Raw genomic sequence first — 23,319 nt, 5'->3', positions numbered from 1 at the left:
TACAGACATTTGACCAGGAATGTTTATAGACTTCAAACATTACAAAACATTTAACCTCAGTGAATTAATTTCAGAAGTTATTATTGCTATGAAGATATTAAATATCTTCCTCGGTAAAAAGTCAGCTAGTAAGCAGCGTCAGACCAGCCAAGGATAGACATTTAGCTAGCTTAAGCAAAGAGTAACAATATCAACTCAAAATTAATTTGCTCGTCATGAATCTGTACCATCGATAAAATATTTAGTTTCAGACCAAATGGAAGATTGAATGTTGTTTGTTTGTACATTTTTATACATAAATCATTATGCGTAATAACTGTTATTATAAATTGTATTGTTTTTATATTAAAATATATTGTGTTACGTTTATTTTGTTTTTTGAATTTCGTGCAAAGCTACACGAAGGTTATCGCTGAGGTGACATTTTCTTCAAACTCACTATCCGCTTTAATAAGTATTATTAATAACTAGTAGTGTTTTTTAAATTATAATTCTAGTGTAAGAGATGTTACCAATATCCTTTGAAGTCAGTTTGTTCACAGAAATTTGATGTTTCTTCAAAAAGTTAAGTACAGGGTGAAACAGAAATAACCAGCCAACAACAGATAAACATTACAATTGGAACCTCATATTTATAACAAAGTTCTAAATATAACATTCTTATTAAAAAACAATCCTTTTCAAAAAAGAAAATAAATATAGAGATGGCTACTATCTGTCATTTAAAACTGATGTATTGTTTGCTTGTTTGTTTTTTCATTTTGCGCAAAGCTACACGAGGACTATTTGCGCTGGCCGTCCCTAATTTTGCAATGTAAGACTAGAGAGAAAGCAGCTAGTCATCACCACCCACTCTAGGGATACTCATTTACCAACGAATATTGGGATTAACCATAACTTTATAATTCCCCCACGGCTGAAAGGGGCGAGCATGTTAGGTGCGACGGTGATTCGAACCGGCGCCCCGCAGCTGACGAGTCGAGCGTCTTAACCACCTAGCTATGCCGGGCCATTCGTGTTAAGAAAGAAAACGGAATGTATCAATCACATTTAACACATAACATTCAACTACAGCAAATTCTATTCTTGAAACTATCCATACAGATAGAAACATTATTTCATAATGTCATGAGAATCTACCATTAAACAGTATAATTAAATATAATTGATTCACATAAAGCTGCCTCTAATTATTTTCAAGAATTGGCGTTTTAAACTATAATAATTTTTATTAATGAACATAACATCATGAGAAACTGCCATTACATACTGTAATTAGATACAGTTGATGCAAAACTCACCTACAATCGTTGTCAGTATCTGACATTTTAAACCGAAATTACTGTCAATAATTTCTGTAATACCATAAGAAATTGTGATTACATAGTATAATTAGATATAAATGATCATGTGAAACTCGCATATGGTTATAGTCAATAATCGGTACTACATCATGTAATTATCAATAATTTCTTTAATCTGCATTTAAGTTACAGTTGATTGTTATAGTTGACTGACTGTTCTTCATGATGACCAGAAACCCATTTCAAGTAGAAATGCATTATCAAGATGGCTGGTATGGGTATTAAAACTAATTAAAATAAAGTACAGAAGAACGTTTCAAAACGTTGTTATGTACTTTAATTAAAGTTTTATTTTATATATTTCTACAGCTATTTGACTGGAGTTATGAACGTAGTATGCAGAACATACTCAGTGTTTTCTGCATTATTTAATTTAATCAAGTGAAAACATCATGTTTGTATAGAATATTCAACAATTTCAGCATATACAGGTACAGGTATCTAATAGTGCATGTAGCTTTGACAGTATTGTGCTGATCATGAGATGTGGCTAGATTACATTTGCACTGGTTATCTATTGTTCTGGATGTTTCCCTTAGGTGTGACAGCAGTTATGTGAGTAGCAAATATGCTCTTGGAGATAACAATTTCTTTTTTATAAATGCAGTTGTTTAGAATCTTTTAACAGTGCACTTGTCTTAAGATCTTAGCCAGATTTACCATTCAAGTAAAAACTGCTGTCTCCTGTACTGATCCCATGTTAACTTTGCAATGTTGTTTAATAAAAATTACCTTTAACTTGTTTCTGAATAGTGTTTGGCCTCTTTCAACTTGGCCAACGAATTCAGATTGATTCTATAATTCATCTTTTGTTGAACTTCAAGTTATTTGTAATTACTAATGAATCTGAACAGAAAATCAGTAGATCTGAAGGTATCACACTAGAATAATGATGATTATTTCAGCCCAGAATAAAAAAAGTGAGAAATAAAATTTGTTTGTGCAAGTCAAAAACAGCTTGTTATTTTTGTATGACTGTCCATTAGTTTCATTGGGAACATTAATTAAATAAATCCATAATCATTGCATCTGAAGACTTAACTGGTATGTTTTTATGAGGAATAGCCTGAATACTTATTTTATTGTTTAGCTGTTTGAGGTGTATGGTGGTTGAATGGCTACCTCATGAATAGGTATAACTTTCCTAGATGGAAATTCTTCATTATGATGATGTGTTTGGTTGTTTGGAATATATGGGTTGCTGTTCCACTGACTTTGGTTTGTGAAGTTTCAACCCTTACAAGATATTGCACTTTGCTTCCTGAGACTGGCACATGACTTCTTACTGAACTCTTTCTGGATGATCCTAATGCTTAATTGATCCATATTCCTCTGTTTTCTAATGCCATTAAGTATGAGGTATTTGCTAATCTTCAAAATTCTAAATCTCCAATTTGAACACATTTTTATAGTCAGAGATTACAAATATTTTACATCAGAAAGGACTGTTACATATCCTTCCCAAATATTTTTGATTTTCAGTGGTATCACACTATCTGTGAAATGTCATATAATGTAAAAATGTAGCTCTGATATCTACTCTTACCTTATGTTTGCTGTGGTTATCACATAAATTGCTGATTTTGCATACACAAAATCATCTTAAAGTACAATACTTAATCCTCTGTAAAAACTACTTAAAAGTTCTTAGACTTGTGTTTCTTTACTTTCTTTTCACAAGCAGTTCTACTGTATCAATATAATCTGTATAACTGAACAAAATTATTTATTCTAATAAGAATAATATGACTAAACGTTATCATTAGAGGAATAACTTTCATGAGTCAGATATGCTGATTCAAACATTTTTTTATTACAAAATTAGTAAGAAAACATCTCTTTCCATTAATATAAATGACAATCTACAGAGAATTCTGATATCTTTCAGAAGGTTACTGTACAGAGTAATTATAGTCACCTTCAGAATTACACAAGAATTCTGTAGAAATATGTACACAGACATTTTCTGGGGCTCACTAGACCCAACTTTTACAGAAACAGTTACATTGTAAAGATAGCTCTCTTTATGAAAAGTGAGCAACCATGAGATGTCCAAAAATTGTTTTCAAATATCCAACAGAACAAAAGGAATAAAAACTACTATACTTTATAGGAGAAAAGATGGTTAAGAAGAGTACAACTAGCTAAAGTACCTTTTGTTTCAGAACAAACATTCAAAGTTATGAATCAGAATTAGCTATAAAAAAAATCCCACTGCATTACTGCTGATTTAAATTTGCTACCTAAAGATTTATTTCAGTGGTTTATTTGTTATTTCTTGAAGCTTCTATTGACAGAAATTTCTGATCCAGGTGCCACCAAATTTTGTAACTTGCAGATAGCTCCAGTAAATATTAAACAGTGGATACAAATTTAGTTTTGAGAAGAGAATGACCACACACAAGTAATCTTTCAACATCTTTAAAATGAGTTCAATTCCATTTTTTACTTTATGATCACAGACAAACATTCAGAAATTCTTTCTCAATACTTGGTCCCTCTAACAAACATACAGTTTAAAGTGGTCACATTGTTGCCTGTGTTTTTATTTTTGAGTACACTTCAAAACAAAAATTATTACAGATATTAAATGTAGCTAAAAAGATTAAATAATCCATACTTAATGCAAATTGAAAACAAATAGAAATTATAATTTTTCATCTCATAACTTTACTAATTTAGTAACATCTTCTTCATCATTATAATCAACTTCTTATATTTCATATAATTAAAACTCAGTAGTTACCAGTAGTTTTTTTATTTATTATATATTACTAGTTGTTACAGCAAAAACAGCTTCATCAGTGCTTAACATAAATAGCATAAGAAACCTAGAAGTACCTCAACATAAAAGAACACAATAACAGTACATCTACCACCTCCATTAGTGAATGCTTTGATAAAATTAGTTGTTACCACTTAGAATACGAGAAGGAATGTATTGGCTATTAAACAAACTAATAAGAATTGTAAGGTTTAGTTAAACAGTAAACACTTATATTAACAACTATTCACTTTTTCAATTCTGCACAGTTAAAACCAAAAATTCTTAAGTTGCTAAGAAGAATTTTTTGTTTTATTTATATTATACTACATTTATTAGCAATTGAAACTTGTAACTATATTCATAATTAGAAACCAACGTCATTTTTAACACTGTACAGTTTAAAAAATTGTATTCATATTTCAGCAACCCTTTGTTACACCAATTTTTAAAACTAAAACTTGTAATTCTTTAAATTTAACAACTTAAAGGCATCCACTTTTGCTTTATTTTGTTACAAAACAAAGAATGCCTCCAGTCATTAGTTTTTCTTTTTACATATAACATTTTACTACATTTCTGTGATTGTACAGGCATTTCTTTAACCTACAAGGACTTTCATATTGTTAATATACATTTTTATTTATTCTTCTGTTTTTTTTAATGATACACAGAAAAATTAATATATTACAATAAAGATCAAATCAGTTACACTGGTGATCCTTGCAAACATAAAACATTTAGTGCCAAATAAAATGCATTGCTCTTTCTCTCAATTTTCTAGACTTAAGACTTTTACCATGGATTTTCTCATAACTTAAATTTCTTATAAAAATTATTATTAACAGCAGAGTGAGTTGGTAGAAGGAAGGTGTTTTATGCAAATAAAAACAAACCTTAAATTTAAACTGAGTATTTAAAAAATATTTTTCGACTGGTAGACTAAAACAAAAATGCTGATGTTACTTGTGGAACTCAGCATAAGACTGCTAGAGGAAGGTCAGCATAACCTGTTCCTAGCTTAGAAATTACAGACTAAAGGGAAGTCAACATCACTCACTTCCAATTATTAGAACACTCTAACTGAATAGTGGGATTAACTGTCACACTGCAATGCCCTTATAACTTAAAGGGCAAGTATATTCAGTGATGGGATATGAACCCATGATCTTCAGATTGTGAATTGACTGTCCTAACTACCAGGCTATGACAGGCCCCCTAAAACAAAATATCTGTTATGCTTTTTAAGGAAGTTTTCACATTAAAATTTTGGCAGAGAAAACAAAATATTATGAGAGTTCGATTACTAATGAACTAAAATACTCCCTTTTTTCAAAACTATTGCAGTGAAACAGAGTATGTCTGGTGGAAAGAATACACTGGAAAAAACATTTAGAGCATCTATACTTAAGTGGAACTCAATAACAAAAATGGGATTACAAAGTGATATTAACCTTTTTGAGCCAATAAAATCTTTAAAATGTTTACCTCTTGATGCTTGTAGTAGCCATGTGGAATCCAAAACAGAGAATAGGTTAAAAATGCAGAGTGTATATCAAGCTTTTCACTACAAGGAGAAGGTTTAAACACCTTATTTCTTGTAACTTACTAAATGCTTGTACTAAATTAAACATAATTCGAGTAAAAAAAGTCTATCATACAAACTTACATTCTATAAACCCTTTCTTATTTATCATGGATACATTTGTCTTGACACCATACCAATGGTTACTTTACAATAATAAAAATTAATTCTCATTTCCTTGATATTCTATACATTTTGCCATTTTAGTTAAAAGTGATTTGGTTAAGATTATAAGGTTAGGGTTAAAGTTAGTAAAGTATAACATAAGTTTTGGTACAATATGTATTCTGTCAATATCTATTACATTTTAGTAGATTATGTTTCCCAATCTTAGCTCTTATATTTATGCAATGTACAAATGGTTTCTACAAGTGTTTAATCTATCTCTGTATAAACCCTAAATAAATTGTCATTAAAATTTTCCTTTCCACATGTTACCATATTTTCTAATTGTATTTGTTATAATAGTTATTTCAGGGAAATTAATAGATTAAGATCATGATAAAACATGCACGTGTTTTCCTATGTACACGAGAAATATGTAGAAAATAATTTTTTTTTTACTTAAGCTGTAATATAATGCACCCATTCACAGATCATTTCATCTAACAGTGCTCATGAAGCAACCAAGTTTTTCACCTTAATCACTTCCTGGGTAGTTTCTTACGAGTACTTCTCATGACAAAAATTACAGGGTAGATATTACTTAATTAAAAGAAAGACAGAGCTTTAAAAATACTCAAGTGTTCTGACTTGTCTACTTTCATGTCATATTATGATTAAGGCAATTTATTCCCTTAGGTTATCTCTACAACATTACACAAGCTACACATGAATTTATTAACTGTGTAATCAAAACTGTGTTGTGTCTGATACAATAACATTTCAATAATATCATTCACCACATAATTTGTTTATTTAAATACAACCAAGTAAACTGAGAATGTCTAGAAAAGTGAGAGAAGAACATACACAAAGAAAACTTAATCCACCATGTTCAATCAGCAGTTTTCTACTGTTATCCTAAATCAAAGAGGTGTATACTTGTTATAGCTTATAACATATGAAATAAGTAAATAAATAATTTATTTTTCCAGTTTCAAACTTAAAGATGAATGCGTAATTTGTCATAAAAACGAGTAATTCTTTTGGTGTAATAGTCTTGCATTTCTTTCTCAACTTATGAACTTTCACATTATTCAGGAGCCACCATTAAATCATAACTGGCAAGATAATTATTTTGGAGAGTTATTCCACCCGTGTAATCATATATTATTTCAACAATGTACTTGTCTAATAATTTTATCTTTAGTAACACTGGACTTGTTAGTATTGTTATGACAAGCATATAGGATTTACATAGTGACTAATGGACTTTCACCACAAAATTTTGTGCTGAAATGAATCCCCGTAATCCATCACTTGGCAACCACAACACCAGTTGAAAACTAGGCCAGTTAAAGTAATTATATCGAGGGTCCCATCCACCATCTCAGATCAATCTATATTTTGTCTTGTTCAGGTACTAAGGGAACACATTTTAAGGGAACCTTTTCTTCTGGAATATTTTTTCATATTATTACCTCCATTCTGTTACCCTTCCGAGTAATTTTTAGCTGGCCAGGTTGGACTTCAGGAAGCCCTACAGTTTTAAAGGTGAGAATGGCATTCTCTTTTCCAAAATTGGCTTCAAATCTGAAAAAAAAGACAACAGTGTCAGTTTGGTAACTCTCAAATACAAACAAACTTGTGTTATAACAATATCCATATGAAAAATGCTCTATACACATTGTAAGGAAACCATTAGCATACAATTTAGTTATACATTCACAGTTCATTTTTCTCACTGATAAAAATATCTGTATACTTTTTGTTTTTTGAAATCAATTATAATTATTACATATAATAAATTATGTTTACTCAGTAGATAAATAAAAATGTTATTGCTTTACTAGTGTCTAATATAAAAATATGCCTGAAAGTAATTAACGTTATTATTAATAGTGATTACAAGTATCTGGTTGACTAGTACACTTATTAGAAAATATCTAAGATCCTTTTTGATTTAAATAAATCTTACAAAATTATCAGGTTGTAACAAAGAACATATTATAAGGTGTTAAAATCACTTTATAATAAATGACACAATCATCTATACTATCATAAATATTAGAAAACAAATATTTTGTGCATGTAAAATGATGTAAGGATATCAGTGCCAAAAACAATGCAAACAAGAATATAAGGATGATACAGCTATACAAAGATTATCCCTACATCATTTTCAGTACTAAAATTTAATATTACACTGTAAAATGCACAAGTGCAAAATGGTTACAAGATTGGTCAATTCAAATGGCCTTGTAGTGAAAGTCTGTAATAATCAAGACATGTTTGACTGACTTGGTTTTCTTTATATGTAAGTCCTAGGGTCTTAATTACACTACATTGGTGCTTACTCTGACAATGATATTATGATAAACAAACTGCATACAAACAGCCAGAAATATATAACTTCCAAGTGCAGTAATATTAAAGTACACTGGAATTATGTTTTTTTTTTAATTATTACTAATTGTTATGACTAAGTAATGTTATTATGCACTGTCCAGAAACAAATAAAAGTGGATTTAGGTTTAAACTGACATTAGCTATAAAATTAGTTGTAGATATATCTCAACTGGAACAAGAAGAAGAAAGATGAACAATTCAGTGGTTTGGACACTTTCTTGTTTGGTATCTTAGTAATGGTTTCTTATCCTTTTTTTGGGTCTATTGGGTACAGAAGCAAAAAAAAGAGTGGCAATCATATTACCTGTTTAATTTTAGCATGCATATGTGTAATACACCCATTGAGTACTTTGGCCATCCCTGCATATAGAGTTTACTGACTATGATAATAAGATAAAAATAATTTAAACTATTAACATCATAACATAATAGTGTAACTAAAATTGTCCATGTTACTTAATGATTGATAAATACCTTCTTATTTGATGTATAAATAGCCTAACAATAACAAAAATTACATGACGTGTTGAAATTTCAGTCTTTGACTGTTATTTTAATATATAAAAGTTGTAATTATAACTTTGAGTTACATATATATACAATAAAATGTGTTGGATGTTAAAAACATACAGTAGAAGCACATAGACTAAATCTATGAATAAAGTATTCAGCTATGTGTGTATATCAGTAGTGCCCAGAGAGTAGTTAATGTAAACACCTATATGCAGTATTTAAAAATAAAGTATTGAACTATGTGTGCATACTAGTAATACTTAAAGTATTTGATGTGAGTGCATACATGCAGTATTTATAAATTATTCAGTTATGTATATATTAGTAGTAATTAAGTAGTAGTTTGAATAGTTAAAAATGCCTTATACATCCATCATCTATAACTCTTTATGTTCAGGGAAAGAGCCATATAATAGACTTAAAAATTCAAAAACAATAGAGAGAAAAAACACCAAATAGAGAAAATCAAAGAAGCTATTGCCATCCAAGCACAAGACAGTGGATTGCCAGTGGATGTTATTCAAAACAACATCCAACAATTACTCAATACTGCATGGACATTTCTTATCACAGACATAAAACATTTGTAGTGGTTAAAGGTTTAATTCTCTAATGCATTTCTATTTGTCTATATAATGCTTATAATTGTATTTTCTTTATGCTTATTATATTGAAGCAATTGATATATCTTCTACATTTATCACTAGCAAAAGTACCCAGATTCACTTAGGTTATTAAGTTGATATATTCTAGATAACTACATCAGTGTGTGTATTCTTAACCTGTTTTAGCCTCCAGCACATGGGCATAGTTATTAACATGGAGCTTCTTTAGGTTGATGTGAATGAAATTCAGCCTTTGTTTCAATTTTGACACACGTCATGATTTGCCTATTATGATTTTAGTGACAGGGATACAAGGGGGCCATAAAACCTTGTAAGTGTACTGAATGTTGGTATAATTTGAAGACATTAATAAATAAGTATAAAATAAAGACACAGTGTAAGATAACCTAGTCTAGAACCAAGTGCATAAAGTTTATCATTAAAGTAAAAATATTAAACAAATTTTAAACTTAAATTGTTTCCGAATTAAGGTATTTTCTGATATATCACTAATGTTGTCAATATAAAACAATCCTCTTTGATATAGAGAATCTAAAATAATATTACAAAAAAACAGCAAATATTTTTCTAGTTTTCTTGTTCATACATTTACTTTTATATTTTCTGTACACAGACTAACAACAATATTAGGTCATACTTTTGTTGCTAAGCGCATTACATAAGAGCCATTGTGTAAATGCATTGTTACCATAATTCACTGCCTTTTTTATATATCAGAAGTCGTTAATATAACTGATATTCTACAGGGTATATTATGAGATAGGAGTACTTGCCTTGTCATTTATACATCCATGATAAAAGTGTGTGTTTTTCTGTCTCTGATTTCTATTTGTAATATAAGGAATCACTTTTTTCTATGTGGTTTCTTTGTTAGCTTGCCTCATTAAAATGATGTACATGCATCCATGCACACACATACGTGTAAGTAACAATACTCAGGCACACACCCTTAGGAACCACTTAGTATTAGTGCAAGATTTCAGGTTTGTAGGTTCATTCTTCTTACAGCTAAGTTGGTCACACACACACAGACACACCCTTTTATTATTATAGATACTTTTAAATGTGTAATAACTTTAATACTATATATTAATTGTTGTCTGGATAACTATTTTAAATTAGTATTTTACAGTTAGATAAATTTTGCAGTACATTGTCGAAGTCTCAGGTTTAAATCCAAAGTGAGAAAATGTGTAATGTCACAAAAAGACATTAACATACTTATAAAGTATGCAACTATATACATATTACTAGAACTTACAAAGTATTTGATGTGGATACAAAGGTGTAGTATTTACTGAAAGAACATTTACGCATGTGTATATAAATGTTACTTTCTGACAACATTTGTGTAATAATATTTACTGTAAGCTTATATAAGTAGTACTTACTCTGGTGTTATATTTATCTCAGGTGGCTTGCCTGTAGCATTTTGGATCACCAAAAACAGTTTTGTAACAATTTCAATCACATGCCCTGTCTCAAACAAGAAATCCCCCTTTTTTTTGGTTAGCTCATTCTAGAAAGAAAATTATTCATGTTCAAATTAAATACAGATTATTTATTTATGTATCTCTCCATCTAAAAACTAGCATGACCACTGAGAAAAGGAACAACTACCTGTATTAAAGATTATAGAGACAACTGCGTCTTTAGAAACTTTCATTTGAAAGTTCACATTTTCTAACACTGATAATTTACTTCCAGTAGCTACTTACCTCTTCTGACCCAGTACTATCTCAATCTCGATTTGTCCTATAAGTATTATGACTATTCTCCAACTATCATATTGAGCCACCTTTACTATACTATACTCATCTCAAGAATTTGCAGATACAAACCAGAAACACTGGCAAATCAGTGGAAAGGAAAGTACCTATCAAATACATTTTCAGTGTTATAAAATGTTAACTTCTGAAACTGTAATACATATCTCATTCTAAGGCTAGAGTCACATATTGCACAGATAATAACAAAGTGGAGAATGACTATTATGAAATAACAGTTGACCTACAATTTTTAAAAGAGGCACACCTGTGGGGTATAGCACTACTTCTGGAAGAGTTATGCTCTTTATCCCATTAATGAACAAAGTAAGACACATAGGACAGAACTTAACAGATGGATACCACATCATGTAATACAGATTATACCCATGGACAACAGATTGTATGCAAGATATTCACATATTTAACATGCACCAGTACATGACACAATCATACACAGATTTGAAAGTGCCTAGAATCAGATATAATAGGACTGTTGTTACATATTACAATTTTAAATAGCCTAAAACTGGGTTAAATTGTAATTTAGATTTAGATGCTAATTAAATGTCCTTATGCATCAAATTTTTGATATTTGCCAACAATATTTATAAACACACAGTTTTCTTTCTTAATAGAAATATATTTTAATGCTGAAACAATAATAAGATTTATAATAACAGTTACTACAAACAATTCTTACAAATAATGATTTATATACAAAAGTTTTACAAACTTATAAAGAGAACTGAATCTTGTATCTGGGTTCACGATGAGTGAATTAATTCTGAGTTGATACTGGTATAATTCACTTAATAGTGAGCTAGGTAGCTCTTTGCCAATCACAGGAGTTTTCACAGCTGAAGTTATAAATGTCTTCATAAAAATGCTAATGGTCAATGCTAATCTGCTGAAGTTAAATGGTTTGTAATGTTTGAAATCTATAAACATTCCTCATCAAATATCTGTAGTCTTCTGATTAATAAACGTTTCTCACAGTAACAGCTTCTGAGGTTTATAGTACATGAACTACAGCAAACCAGCAATATTAAACTGTCTCCTGGTACATTGTGTTGGTTAATTTTATAAGTGTGAGGAGAATTTCCAGAACTTTTAGCTTGCAAAGCATTACTGATGGTCACTAACATTTACATACATATATAGTACATATTGATGATCCTTACACTTGAAATTCTTCTACAACTTTAGTGAAGAGACAGGAATTTCTCAATACAATTTTAACAGTAGAAATTATGTACATTTCTGTATGCAAATTTAACTTGTACAAATGTCAGTATTAAAATAAATATATAATAGTAAATCTGTCACACCTACTTTACTTAGAGAATTAAAAACTGTCTAATGCCAATTTTTAATTAAGATATCATACATATATACATTACAAACAATATATTAAATATGATATATTGTAAGGAATTATGCAACTTCATAAATGCTGACAGTACATAACATAATCAATACAAATAACTTTATGATCATAAAATTACATACCCCGTGAAAGTGCATCAGCACAAATGTTGCCTCTTTAGCAACATTTATGATGATGCATTTTCCATGCTGTGTAATTTTATTATTTTATGAAACTTATTCCAGCTTTGGAAGAAGCCTCAGAAATTTTTTTGGTTTGGTTTTCTGACCAATAAAGAAGTATGACAAGTTTTACAAAACTGAGAAACAGTCTGTCTAATTTTTGGCCAAAAGAAATCTCATCATTTTGCCATGTCTTATTGACACTTAAATGGCCTCCCATGGGACTTCATGGGCAACTTTCAATATTTCAGAATAATATGCTTTAGGAACAACAATTTGATAAATTACAGCCTAGTCCTTTGAAGCTGGTACATCTTGTATAACTTGAGAAATAACAGACTCACCAGTGGCAGAACTCAAATCTAAAAGCAATGTACCTGTTAACAACAATTACTCAGTTGGCCCAGTATTACATATCAGGTCATTTTTTAAGTGATGTCTGACTTTAGGTTTATAAAAAGAGAAAGGATTTCAAATGCTTTTAATGTTATTTAATCAATAATATATGTTCCATTATTATTAATTACTTCCTGTCAACGATTCACATGCTTCTGAATGCCACTTCTATAAAATTTTTGGGGTTTGGAGGAAAAGAATGAAGAGAGGGGAGTTTTGACATCTTCATGTGTCCCAAGCTCTTTTCCATCAAGGTAGTTCTGTAAACTTTGGAATAGATGATAATCAAATGGAGCAAGGTCTGGAGAATAAGGTTCCCAGTCTAGCTCTTCAATCTTTGCAGAGCTGTATGGGGCAGTGCATTATCCTGGTGTAACACAATACCTTTATGATTGATCAAAGCAAGCCTCTTTTCTTTCAGTGCAACATTCAAGCCCTCTAACTGTTGACAATAAAAGCCTGATGTAATCGTTACACTGAGTGGCAGCAACTCAAAATGAATTAAGCAACAATATACCATCAAATGCTTAACAAGACTTTCCTAGGGTGGAGGTCCATTTTGGGCTATGCTTTAGTCAGTTTACCTGCACCACTGTTTGCAGCACTTAACATTTTTTTAAAAATATAAATTTTATATCCAGTCACTAACCTGTACAAAAAGATAAGTTGCATTCATGAGAGTGCAGAAAAGTGCAAATGTCTACTCTTGCTCTAAGGTTGGCTTCTGTCAAATTATGGGGGACCCATTTTCCAAGTTTTGAAACATTTCCAAGCTGTTGCAAATAATGGTGAACTGTTGAATGGGTTGAATTAAGCTTCTGTGGTAGTTCTTCAACTGTTATAGCACAATATTCATCAAGTACAGTCAGCAGCAAGTCATCATTAAACTCAACAGGACGACCTGAATGTGGAGCATCACCTGACCTGAACTCCTGAAACCACCTTTGACATTTTCTTCAATTGAGAGACTTAACACTATAAACACTTTGTAGTGTTTTGAATGTTTTGTGTAGTTTCTGCTGCACTATTGCATTTTTCAACCTCATAACACATTATATGCCTAATGTGCTCCTTAAACACATCTATCTTCATAAGGGTTTATTTGATAAATGATCTAAAAAAGTGTTAGTTTCTTTTATTTGTCTGAACATTTTTATACACGTCCTACTACATATTTTAGTCATTAAAGCCTTCTACAAAGACAGAAATGATGATGCACTTTCTGTATTAATTTTTTGGACATTATTTATGGGATAACCTGATACAATATGTGTGGGTATGGGATTAGCAGTGTCATTTGTCAAAGACACAAAACCAACAGACACAAAAGGTCTAAATTCCTCCCTGACTACATCAATATTTATATCAGTGGCCAACCCTCAACTCTAGAGGTGAATGCTTTCAGATGTTTTCATCCCAATGTTACCACACTCCAGCTTCAAGTGCAGCTTTGTCTAATCCAACACTCAACTCTAATACTCACCCCATCGTGTGTCATTTTTCCTTGCTTGTATCATTTATTCTTCCTTCCTTTGGTCAAACTTCAGACTTTGGTGTATCAGCCATTGCTTCTGACTATTCCATCTTTCTGTTCCTTGCCTCTCAAGCACTTTTTTTTTTCTCCCAATTCCAGAATGCCTTCTCTTCCCCTGTTATTTCTTTTCTTTTGTGGTCCATCCTTCATGTTCCTTTGTTCTGCTGGTTTTGATCTTAATGTTGTCCTTCATGCCATGTTTAGTTCTCCCTTTGAAACCTTTGAAATATGTTCGTTATACAAATTTTCCCTAAAGACCTGTTTCCTCCCCCTCCTGACATGTGGTTGTTGTTATTCTGATATTTATGCCTTTAACATTTCCTGCATTTTCTACCAATCCTCATTTCTTATCTACTACCTAGTTTAGGCTTTCCTTTCAAGGACATTGGCTGCCTGGAAAGGTTGTTGGGCCTCTTCTAAAATTTCTTTATCTTCCTTTTTCCACCTGTTCTTCTGTTTGAATCTGGATTATTTACTTTATCAAGTTACTTACCTGCTATGCTATATGGCTCATTCTGCCTTCTTTCATGGTTCTCATTACTGGCTCTTTGTTCCACATAATTCCTCTATTTCTCATGATGTTTTCACCTATTATGCTCAGTAGTTGGGTTCATCAACTCATACAACTGGCATATCCAAATGTGTCCATGGATGGTCTACATCCACACCATGTTTCTTTACACTAACGTTTTTATCTGACTATGTCTCTAGCTGTTCACTGGTATGTGGAAAATTCCTAGTACATTTGTGCCTCTTTATTAGGACAAAATATCTCTCTTTTACTCCTGTGGCAATTCTACACCCATCTGTGTTGCCTTTGCCTGGGTAAGTTGACATAGTATTCTGTTTAACATTAATTCATTAATATACGTCATATTTCTGATTCCACCTGCTAGCAGGTGTTGCCCGGTCAGGTATGCTGAATATTATATCTGTTTACTTGCATAATGCTCACTGTAGAGATGGGGTGTTTTTGCAATGTTTCTGGCCACTTATTCAGTGATATGTATTTTTTTCTTTCTTATCACTATTTCATATATAAAGGACCATCACTCATGGACTTCATAAGCAAAGCACATGAGGATTTTTTGCCACCCCTACTGACCCATGATTCTTACTTTCCAAAATAGGGAATTGTAGACACCTATTGACTCCATAACACATATTCCCCTCTACTCTTTTCTTCTGGTGCCTCACAGGAGGCCTTGTTACTTCCATTTTCCAGTTACTGGAGAGGTGGACCATGGAGGTTTCCTCTGGAGTGGGATTTGTACAATAAAACAAATGAGAATAGGGCTATCATTATTATATTTCATACTACTAAAATATCATAATATCCCAATCCAAGGCACTTCTCCCAGATGTTTTTTGCCTGAGAAGAACTCAGTTGTTGACAATGAAATAAAAATTTTATGCAAAGCTCTTTCACTGAATGTTTTATAACTGAATGGACCACATTTGCCACATTCAGTAAAATACAAGGCACTTCTCCAAGATGTTTTTTGCCTGAGAAGAACTCAGTTGTTGACAATGAAATAAAAATTTTATGCAAAGCTCTTTCACTGAATGTTTTATAACTGAATGGACCACACTTGCCACATTCAGTAAAATACAAGGCACTTCTCCAAGATGTTTTCCACAGACTGACTACATTTGTTGATCATGCAATCTGTTATGTACAATATATGAAATGAAAAATACTATGTAACATCTGCCCAGATTGACCACACTTGACATAACCCAACATCTACCAAGGTGCTTGCTCAGGATGTTTTGTTTGGACTGACTATACTTGGCTATCTTAATATAAATCTAATGCACTTCCTCTTTATGTTTTTTTGCTTGGGTGGACTGCACTTGTTGATCTCACAGTCTTATGCAAGGCACTTCCACTGTTATTGTTTACCAGATGGACCAAACATGACATAATCCAACATATCCCACAGTGCTTTCACTGAATGTTGTTTGCCTGGGTGGACTATATTTCACCTATTCATATACATTTACAGTGTGATTGATGTACTATTATATATTTATTTTAATATCAACGTTTGTAATTTGTATAAGGTAAATTTGTATTAGAAATGTACATAATTTATTCTGTTAAAGTTGTATGGCAAAATTCTAGCCTATTCACTTAAGTTGTAGAAGATTCTCATCTGTAAGAATCGACAATGTAATATGTATGTATGTAAATGTTAGTGTTAATTAGTACTGTTATGCAAGCTGAAAATTCTAAAAATTCACCTAATAATTAAAAATTAACTAATGCAGCAATATTTGACCTGGAATGTTTATAGATTCTGAACATTACAAACTGTTTAACTTCAGCTGTGAAAAATGTACATATGATCAGTGAAGAGATAGCTAGCTAAGTTAAGTGAATTGTACCTATATAAACTTAGAATTAATTCATTCATGATTAACCCAGATAGAAGACTCAATATTTTTTGTGTTTGTAAAACATTTGTATATATATCATTATTTGCAATAACTGTTTTTAATAACCATTGTTATAAATTGTATTATTGATACTATGTTAAAATATATTTGTATAAGAAAGAAAACTTTGTTTATCAATATTGTTGGCAAGTATAATAAATTTGATACATTTCAGCATTTAATTAACTTTTAACTTATAAATCCAAATTATGATTTAACTTAGATTTAGGTTATTTGAAATCATAATATGTAACATAACAAACTGGGAGCTTATCTGGGATCTGAATGAGAGATAAAATTTGATCTAAATTTAATTCGAATGTTAATTTAGTTTATATACCAACAAGATTTGATCATGTCTGCTATTATTAAGAATTACTTGAATAACTCTCCCTTGAACAACTAGAAAGATATAACAAAAGGGTATTGCTCAAAACTGCAAAGCTGTAGAACTATAGGTTAAGAAATCAATGAAAAAAGTGAACTACAAAAACGTGTTACTGAAATACTATTTGACAATGGTTTATTGTTTGAGTAAACAATACTCTAGTGTCCAAACTGGCCAATTGGGGTTGAGTGTTAAAGATAGGTAAGAGATCCATCTAAGATTCAAATAAATCAAGCTTGAGCAATCTCATATCAAAGCTGAAAGAGAAAGTAAACATCTCAAGGACAAAGAAGCTCATATCAAAGCCAATAAAGAAATTGGCCAGGAAAAATGTAATTCAGACTCAACTCATTAACAGATGCATACAAGAAAATATCTCTTTACAGATATTTTGTAAATACTGTAATAGAAACAAGTGAAGGATTGTTAATTGACATGTTAAAGTATTACCGTTCAGTGAAAGTGAAGTTGATAAATATTTCCAAACTTTTAACAAGATTGCTCAAACCATGGAATGGTCCATTTGAAGTGGTGTATAATTCACTAATAAAAATTGTTTATATGTACAAATACTTATCATAACTGTAAGTACATGATGTTTTATGATTACAAATAATGTCTGGACATACTTCACTGTTCTTAAGTATGTTAATATTAAAAGCATAGTTAGTAAGTGGATGGTTGTAATATACAAGTATTATGAAATTTGGAAACTGTATATGTAATTTTGGACTGAGGTCAAAACACATTCTTGAATAAAAGAGAAATCAATTATCAGAATGTCCTTCTATAATTTTTTTATGTCACATTAAGTTGATGAAAAAAAGTACATGAAGCTTCATGAAGTAAGCACCACTGCATCAAGTCTTGTTATTTAATAATATTTACAAATTAAACTTTTGTGAGCAATGAATTAGTTTTCAAATATTTTTAATGTTTTATAATTACAGAAATATATTGTTATTAATAGATAAGTATTTGTACATTACCATCTAACAAAACATTCTTGAATAAAAGAGAAATCAATTACCAGAATATCCTTCTAAAACTTTTTATATCTCAAATCATATTTTAAAGAAATATGGTATATTTCACAATGTACAGACATTGAATAATATACTTAAATGTTTTTTTTAAAGAAAAGAGGTACACAGATAGGATATATAAAACTAGGTCACTTAAATACATATCAGTATAGACATTGAAATGAAACAGAAAGAAATTCTTACTGCTCGGACATGGAAGACAGATATATCATCAACATATGGACTGAGGGATATCCTAAAGATGTCTGCTGCTGGCACTCGGTACTTGATCTGTAATGTTCGCTGATCCATGATGAGCATGGAACTTGTGCTGATTACAAATAATGTTTGGACACACTTCACAGCAAAAAACATCGTAGAATAAATTTAAGAGATCATACTATTTTATATCAAACAATAAAAAAGCTGGATACTATAAGAAAAAAATATTTGTTATACAACAAGCAAGCTGTCAATGGGTACAGCTAAGACACAAAACTCTTAGGAATACATATATATGAGAAATATTAAAAGGAGAGAATGCTTTTCAAATGATCCTAAAGTAAATATACACTGATATGTTAATATTGAAAATCCAATTTCTTTAGGTGAGAAACTTCTATATAAAACTAGTAAAACTCTTCAATGACAGAATGATGAAGCTTCATCAGATATTGACAAAGCTAGATTCTGTCACTGAAGTGGTGTATAATTCACTCATAAAAATAGTTCATCCAGGGATTCTGTATTATTATCAAGCATATAATATTAACAGAGAAACCTTGTCATATAATGCTGAAAAATACACCTAGGTACATTTAAAGAAATGTTCACATAACATTGGGTCTGAAGTAATAAACTTAGATCCTTTTAACAAAGCAAAAACTTGTCACGACATTAAAAATACATGAAAAGTATTATATGAGAACTGTATTATATAACACTGAACAAATTACATAGGAATACTTGAAAGAAACCTGTCAAAAAACACAATACACAAACAATGTTAAAGCCACAAAAAACAAGAATACTATTGAAGTAATTAAATAAGTTAAAAACCAACATTTATGTAACAATCAGTATCTCAAAAAGAATGTATGAAACTTTTCCTTAACTGAACAATGTTTTAATCATCCTTTTACTTTCCCTTTTCAAGTGAGAGAACTTGGATAACATAATTCTGTATAATCAGTGATATGAGAAAACCCACTTATAGAGAAAAATACATGTAAAAACGGCTGGTTTGAGTTGAGAAAATTTTTATATGCAGAGGAGCAAACAACGTTTCAACCTTCTTTAGTCTTCGTCAGGTTCACAAAGAAATAAGTTTATATACTGATAATAAAACATGATTTTGTAAAATGACGAAATTCACTTGGATGGTGGTAATACAAAAAAACCAGTATCTTATAACAATAGAAAATTATATTTGGATATTCATAGGAGTGATAATCTTTGTTTTACAAACACAGAAAATTATACTTAGCTATACATTAGACAAATAACGTTTTTTCTTGTGACACTGAAAAGGTACAGCTGGATACTGTTAAGACATGTAGATCCTTGTCTTACAAAACTAAAAAATTATGTACAGATACCAGTAAGAGAGCAGTATGTGATACAATACTGTAAAAACAATCTTTTGATGAATTCTGAAGTCCCTTGTAATAAAATATTAAAGAGACAATTTTTTCATGAACACAAAAACATTTATGATAAAATACAGAAGAAACAAACTTTCAATTAACACTGAAAATACTAGAAAAAGTAATTACTAGTAAAGATGAAAAACATTTGTGAAAAATGCATGCAGCTTTGATAAATATGGTGATACAATAATTTGGGTAAATTGACAAACATTATTCATGTGTACTTTGTGAAGAGGCATAATATGCAATATAATCCACATAAATAATGGAGTTCTACATCATGTGGTTTTAGAGATTAAATATGAATTTGATGATGCTAACTGAAAGTATTTTATGATTAAAGTCATTGAAACAATTGTTCTTGTGCTGTAACTAAAAATATCTGGTTTGTGCAAGAACTGTTTTAAGTTCTAGACTGTGTTTTCATTGAAGTGTCACACTTCTGAAATATGGATAATTTACATTATTCCAAACTGCAGTAGGAATCCTTGATTGTTGAGAATGGGATAATTTTCCACTATGCTTTTGTATTACAAACCTGTGCTTCATGGTTCTTTAAATTTACTAAAAATATACACACTTAACAGAGTAAATTTTGATACAAAAAATAATAATCATAGGTAATGAACAAAACAAAGTTTTAGTGGTAAGACAGCAAAAGGCCTGGTATGACCAAGTGAGTTAAGGCATTTGACTCATAATCTGAGGGTCATGGGTTTGAATCCCAGTTGCACCAAACATGCTCGCCCTTTCAGCCTTGAGGCAATGCAATGTGATGGTCAATCCCACTACTCATTTGTAAAATAGTAGCCAAAGAGTTGGCACTGAGTGGTGATGACTAGCTGCCTTCCCTCTAGTCTTACACTGCTAAATTAGGGACGACTAGTGCAGATAACCCTCATGTAGCTTTGCGCAAAATTCAAAAAACAAACAAAAGACAGAGAAAGCTTTAAAAGTTTGATATAAGATGCTTTGCAAAGTCATTTAAATAAAGTTTAAAATTTTTTAGAACAGTCAACTAATTTAAGTAGGAGGAAAACTTGACTTATCATTTAGACATTCTTTAAGATGTTAATGCTTACGAGATGACAAAGCATTTGAAAAGGTGCCACACAAAAGGATTGTAAAAAATTCTTCAAAGTGTTAGAGATAGGTTAGCTCACTGGATAGAAAACTAACTGGAAGAAAATAGAGGTAGAAAATAAATGGAGATTAGTCAAATTGAATTAATGTCTCAAGTGGGCCATATCAGGGATCAATCTTTTGACCTCTGTTCTTGCTGATTTAAATCAATGATATTGATCAAGATATGATCAGTAAATTATTTAAATCTGCTGATGATATTACAGTTATTGGTGTTTCTTGTTGTAATTAAGATGGTGCTTCTTTATAAAAAAAATAAAATTAGTTGGGAAAACAAATGTAAGATGGCTTTCATTTAAATTAATTCAACAAAATGCACATGGGATATCAGTGAATTATGAGTATAATTTTGATGGGAATATCCTGAAGAGTGTTACAGAAGAAAAGAATCCTAATGTTTTAGTCAAACAATCTCTTAAGCATTTAAGAAATGTACTGTTGCTAGTGGCAGGACATTAGGTACATGAGCCAAAAGAGGTTATAATTTCATTACCTAGGTAAGGCCACCTTTGGAGTAATGTGTTCGGTTTTAGGTGCTTTATATTAGGAAGGACATTGAATTGTTGGAAAAGATTGGTTGGTTTGGTGTTTTATAGCACAAAGCAGCTAGGCTATCTTCACTAAGCATCTGGTAAAAGGTAAATTTAAAGTAAATTTAGTAAAATTCATAAAAGGAAATTAAGGTAAAACGAAACAATGTTAGAAAAAAAACAACATAAATAGCATTAAAACCAATGTTTACATCTAGTCTACTGTGGTAAGAGAAAAACTACAGTAATACAAGTTGTTAAGGACTTTCTGTAGCGTAAATGTAATAATCATAACTTGCCAGGAAAACTAACAGATAAGTACAAAAACCATCGTCAGTCACCTGAAGTTGGCCTTTCCAGTCCTGGTTTCGAGTTATTTGACCTTATGGCAATTTTCTCATTTCAAATCAAACTAGTTGGACTTTGATTCTTTAAAGGAAATCACATTAAAAAAGGTCTAATGTATAAATTAAAAAACTTAAATAGCATTAAAAAGATTAATGGCCTTTAAAAATCTAAAAACATTTCAAAGGTGGACAGTGTCACCAGTGTCTAACATTATGTATAAACCTTGGAAAAGAACATGTTTATAATGGTGCTATCGTTGAGAGTCATAATGAAGGCAAGACAGTAAAATGTGGTTTATTGTGACCTGAGTGTTACACAGACAACACACTGGTGCATCAGTCCCAGATTAAAGAAAATGACGAGTTAAAAAACTGTGACCAATGGGTAGTCTAGTTAGAATAACTTCCTCTTTCCGATCCTTACAGAAGCAAGATGGCCAAAGTCCAATACAGGAGTTGATTTGGAAAAGCTTGTTTTCACGTTGCTCACTCCAAGTCGACTGCAAACTGGCATGGAGACGAGCCTTGAATACAGGACCATAGTCCATATTTGGACAGCAACTTTCGAGTCTCAGGGTAAGTAATGTTATGATTCATTTTCAAATGCTGCACTTCTTTTTCTTCCAACCATTTAGGGCAAGAACGAAAGTAGGATGAATTTACACAATGATGGGCTGTTTCACACTCAGAGGCATCATGGTCCTTGCCACTGCAACGAGCACACATCAAGGAACCACAACATGACTCTTTGAGTGACCAAACCACTGACACTGGAAACATCTGAGAGGGTTTGGAATGTATAGCTGTACTCTGCAATTAAGATAACCTGCCTTGATGGTGGCAAGCTGACTTGGTGATGTAAATGTCAGAATGAGGGCATTGGTTGGCATCGTAATTCCATCTTTGTGAGTGGAGATACGCCTCACTGCAGAAATTCCTTGGGTGGAGAAAAAAGCAAGAATCTCTGACTCGGGGATGTTATTCACCTCCCTATCAACAATAACTCCTTGTGATGAATTCAAAGTAGCATGAGATGTAACCTCAGTAGATCTCCAATCGCCTTTGAATACAAGAGGTGTTCACTGTGTTGACATGTGGATGTTTCCACCAACATGTCACCAGACTGAAGCTTCTTTACTGAATTTGGAGAGCCAGCAAGTCCCTCCCATCCCTTCTGAATGAAAA

General features: G+C 31.3%; 1 protein-coding gene across 5 annotated transcripts in view; it reads right to left on the bottom strand.

The window, feature by feature from the left end:
* Positions 1-5,378: 5,378 nt before the first annotated feature.
* Myo95E (Myosin 95E) overlaps positions 5,379-23,319 on the bottom strand; it is an 88,194-nt gene continuing 70,253 nt past the window's right edge. For 4 of the 5 annotated variants that reach the window (XM_076500140.1, XM_076500144.1, XM_076500143.1 and 1 more), the window contains 3 exons: positions 18,670-18,822; positions 10,755-10,882; positions 5,379-7,408 (listed from right to left, as the gene is read on the bottom strand). In XM_076500140.1, coding sequence (XP_076356255.1) covers positions 7,285-7,408; positions 10,755-10,882; positions 18,670-18,822 — 405 coding nt within the window. In that variant the 3' untranslated portion in view covers positions 5,379-7,284. The remainder of the gene's footprint in view (positions 7,409-10,754; positions 10,883-18,669; positions 18,823-23,319) is intronic. The other variant, XM_076500142.1, reaches the window with a different exon arrangement.

Source organism: Tachypleus tridentatus, chromosome 4 (assembly GCF_004210375.1).
Source record: "Tachypleus tridentatus isolate NWPU-2018 chromosome 4, ASM421037v1, whole genome shotgun sequence".
In the NCBI taxonomy this organism is placed as follows: domain Eukaryota; kingdom Metazoa; phylum Arthropoda; class Merostomata; order Xiphosura; family Limulidae; genus Tachypleus; species Tachypleus tridentatus.
Note: the sequence above shows the minus strand (reverse complement) of the source record. Positions and strands in the feature narration are given on the sequence as shown.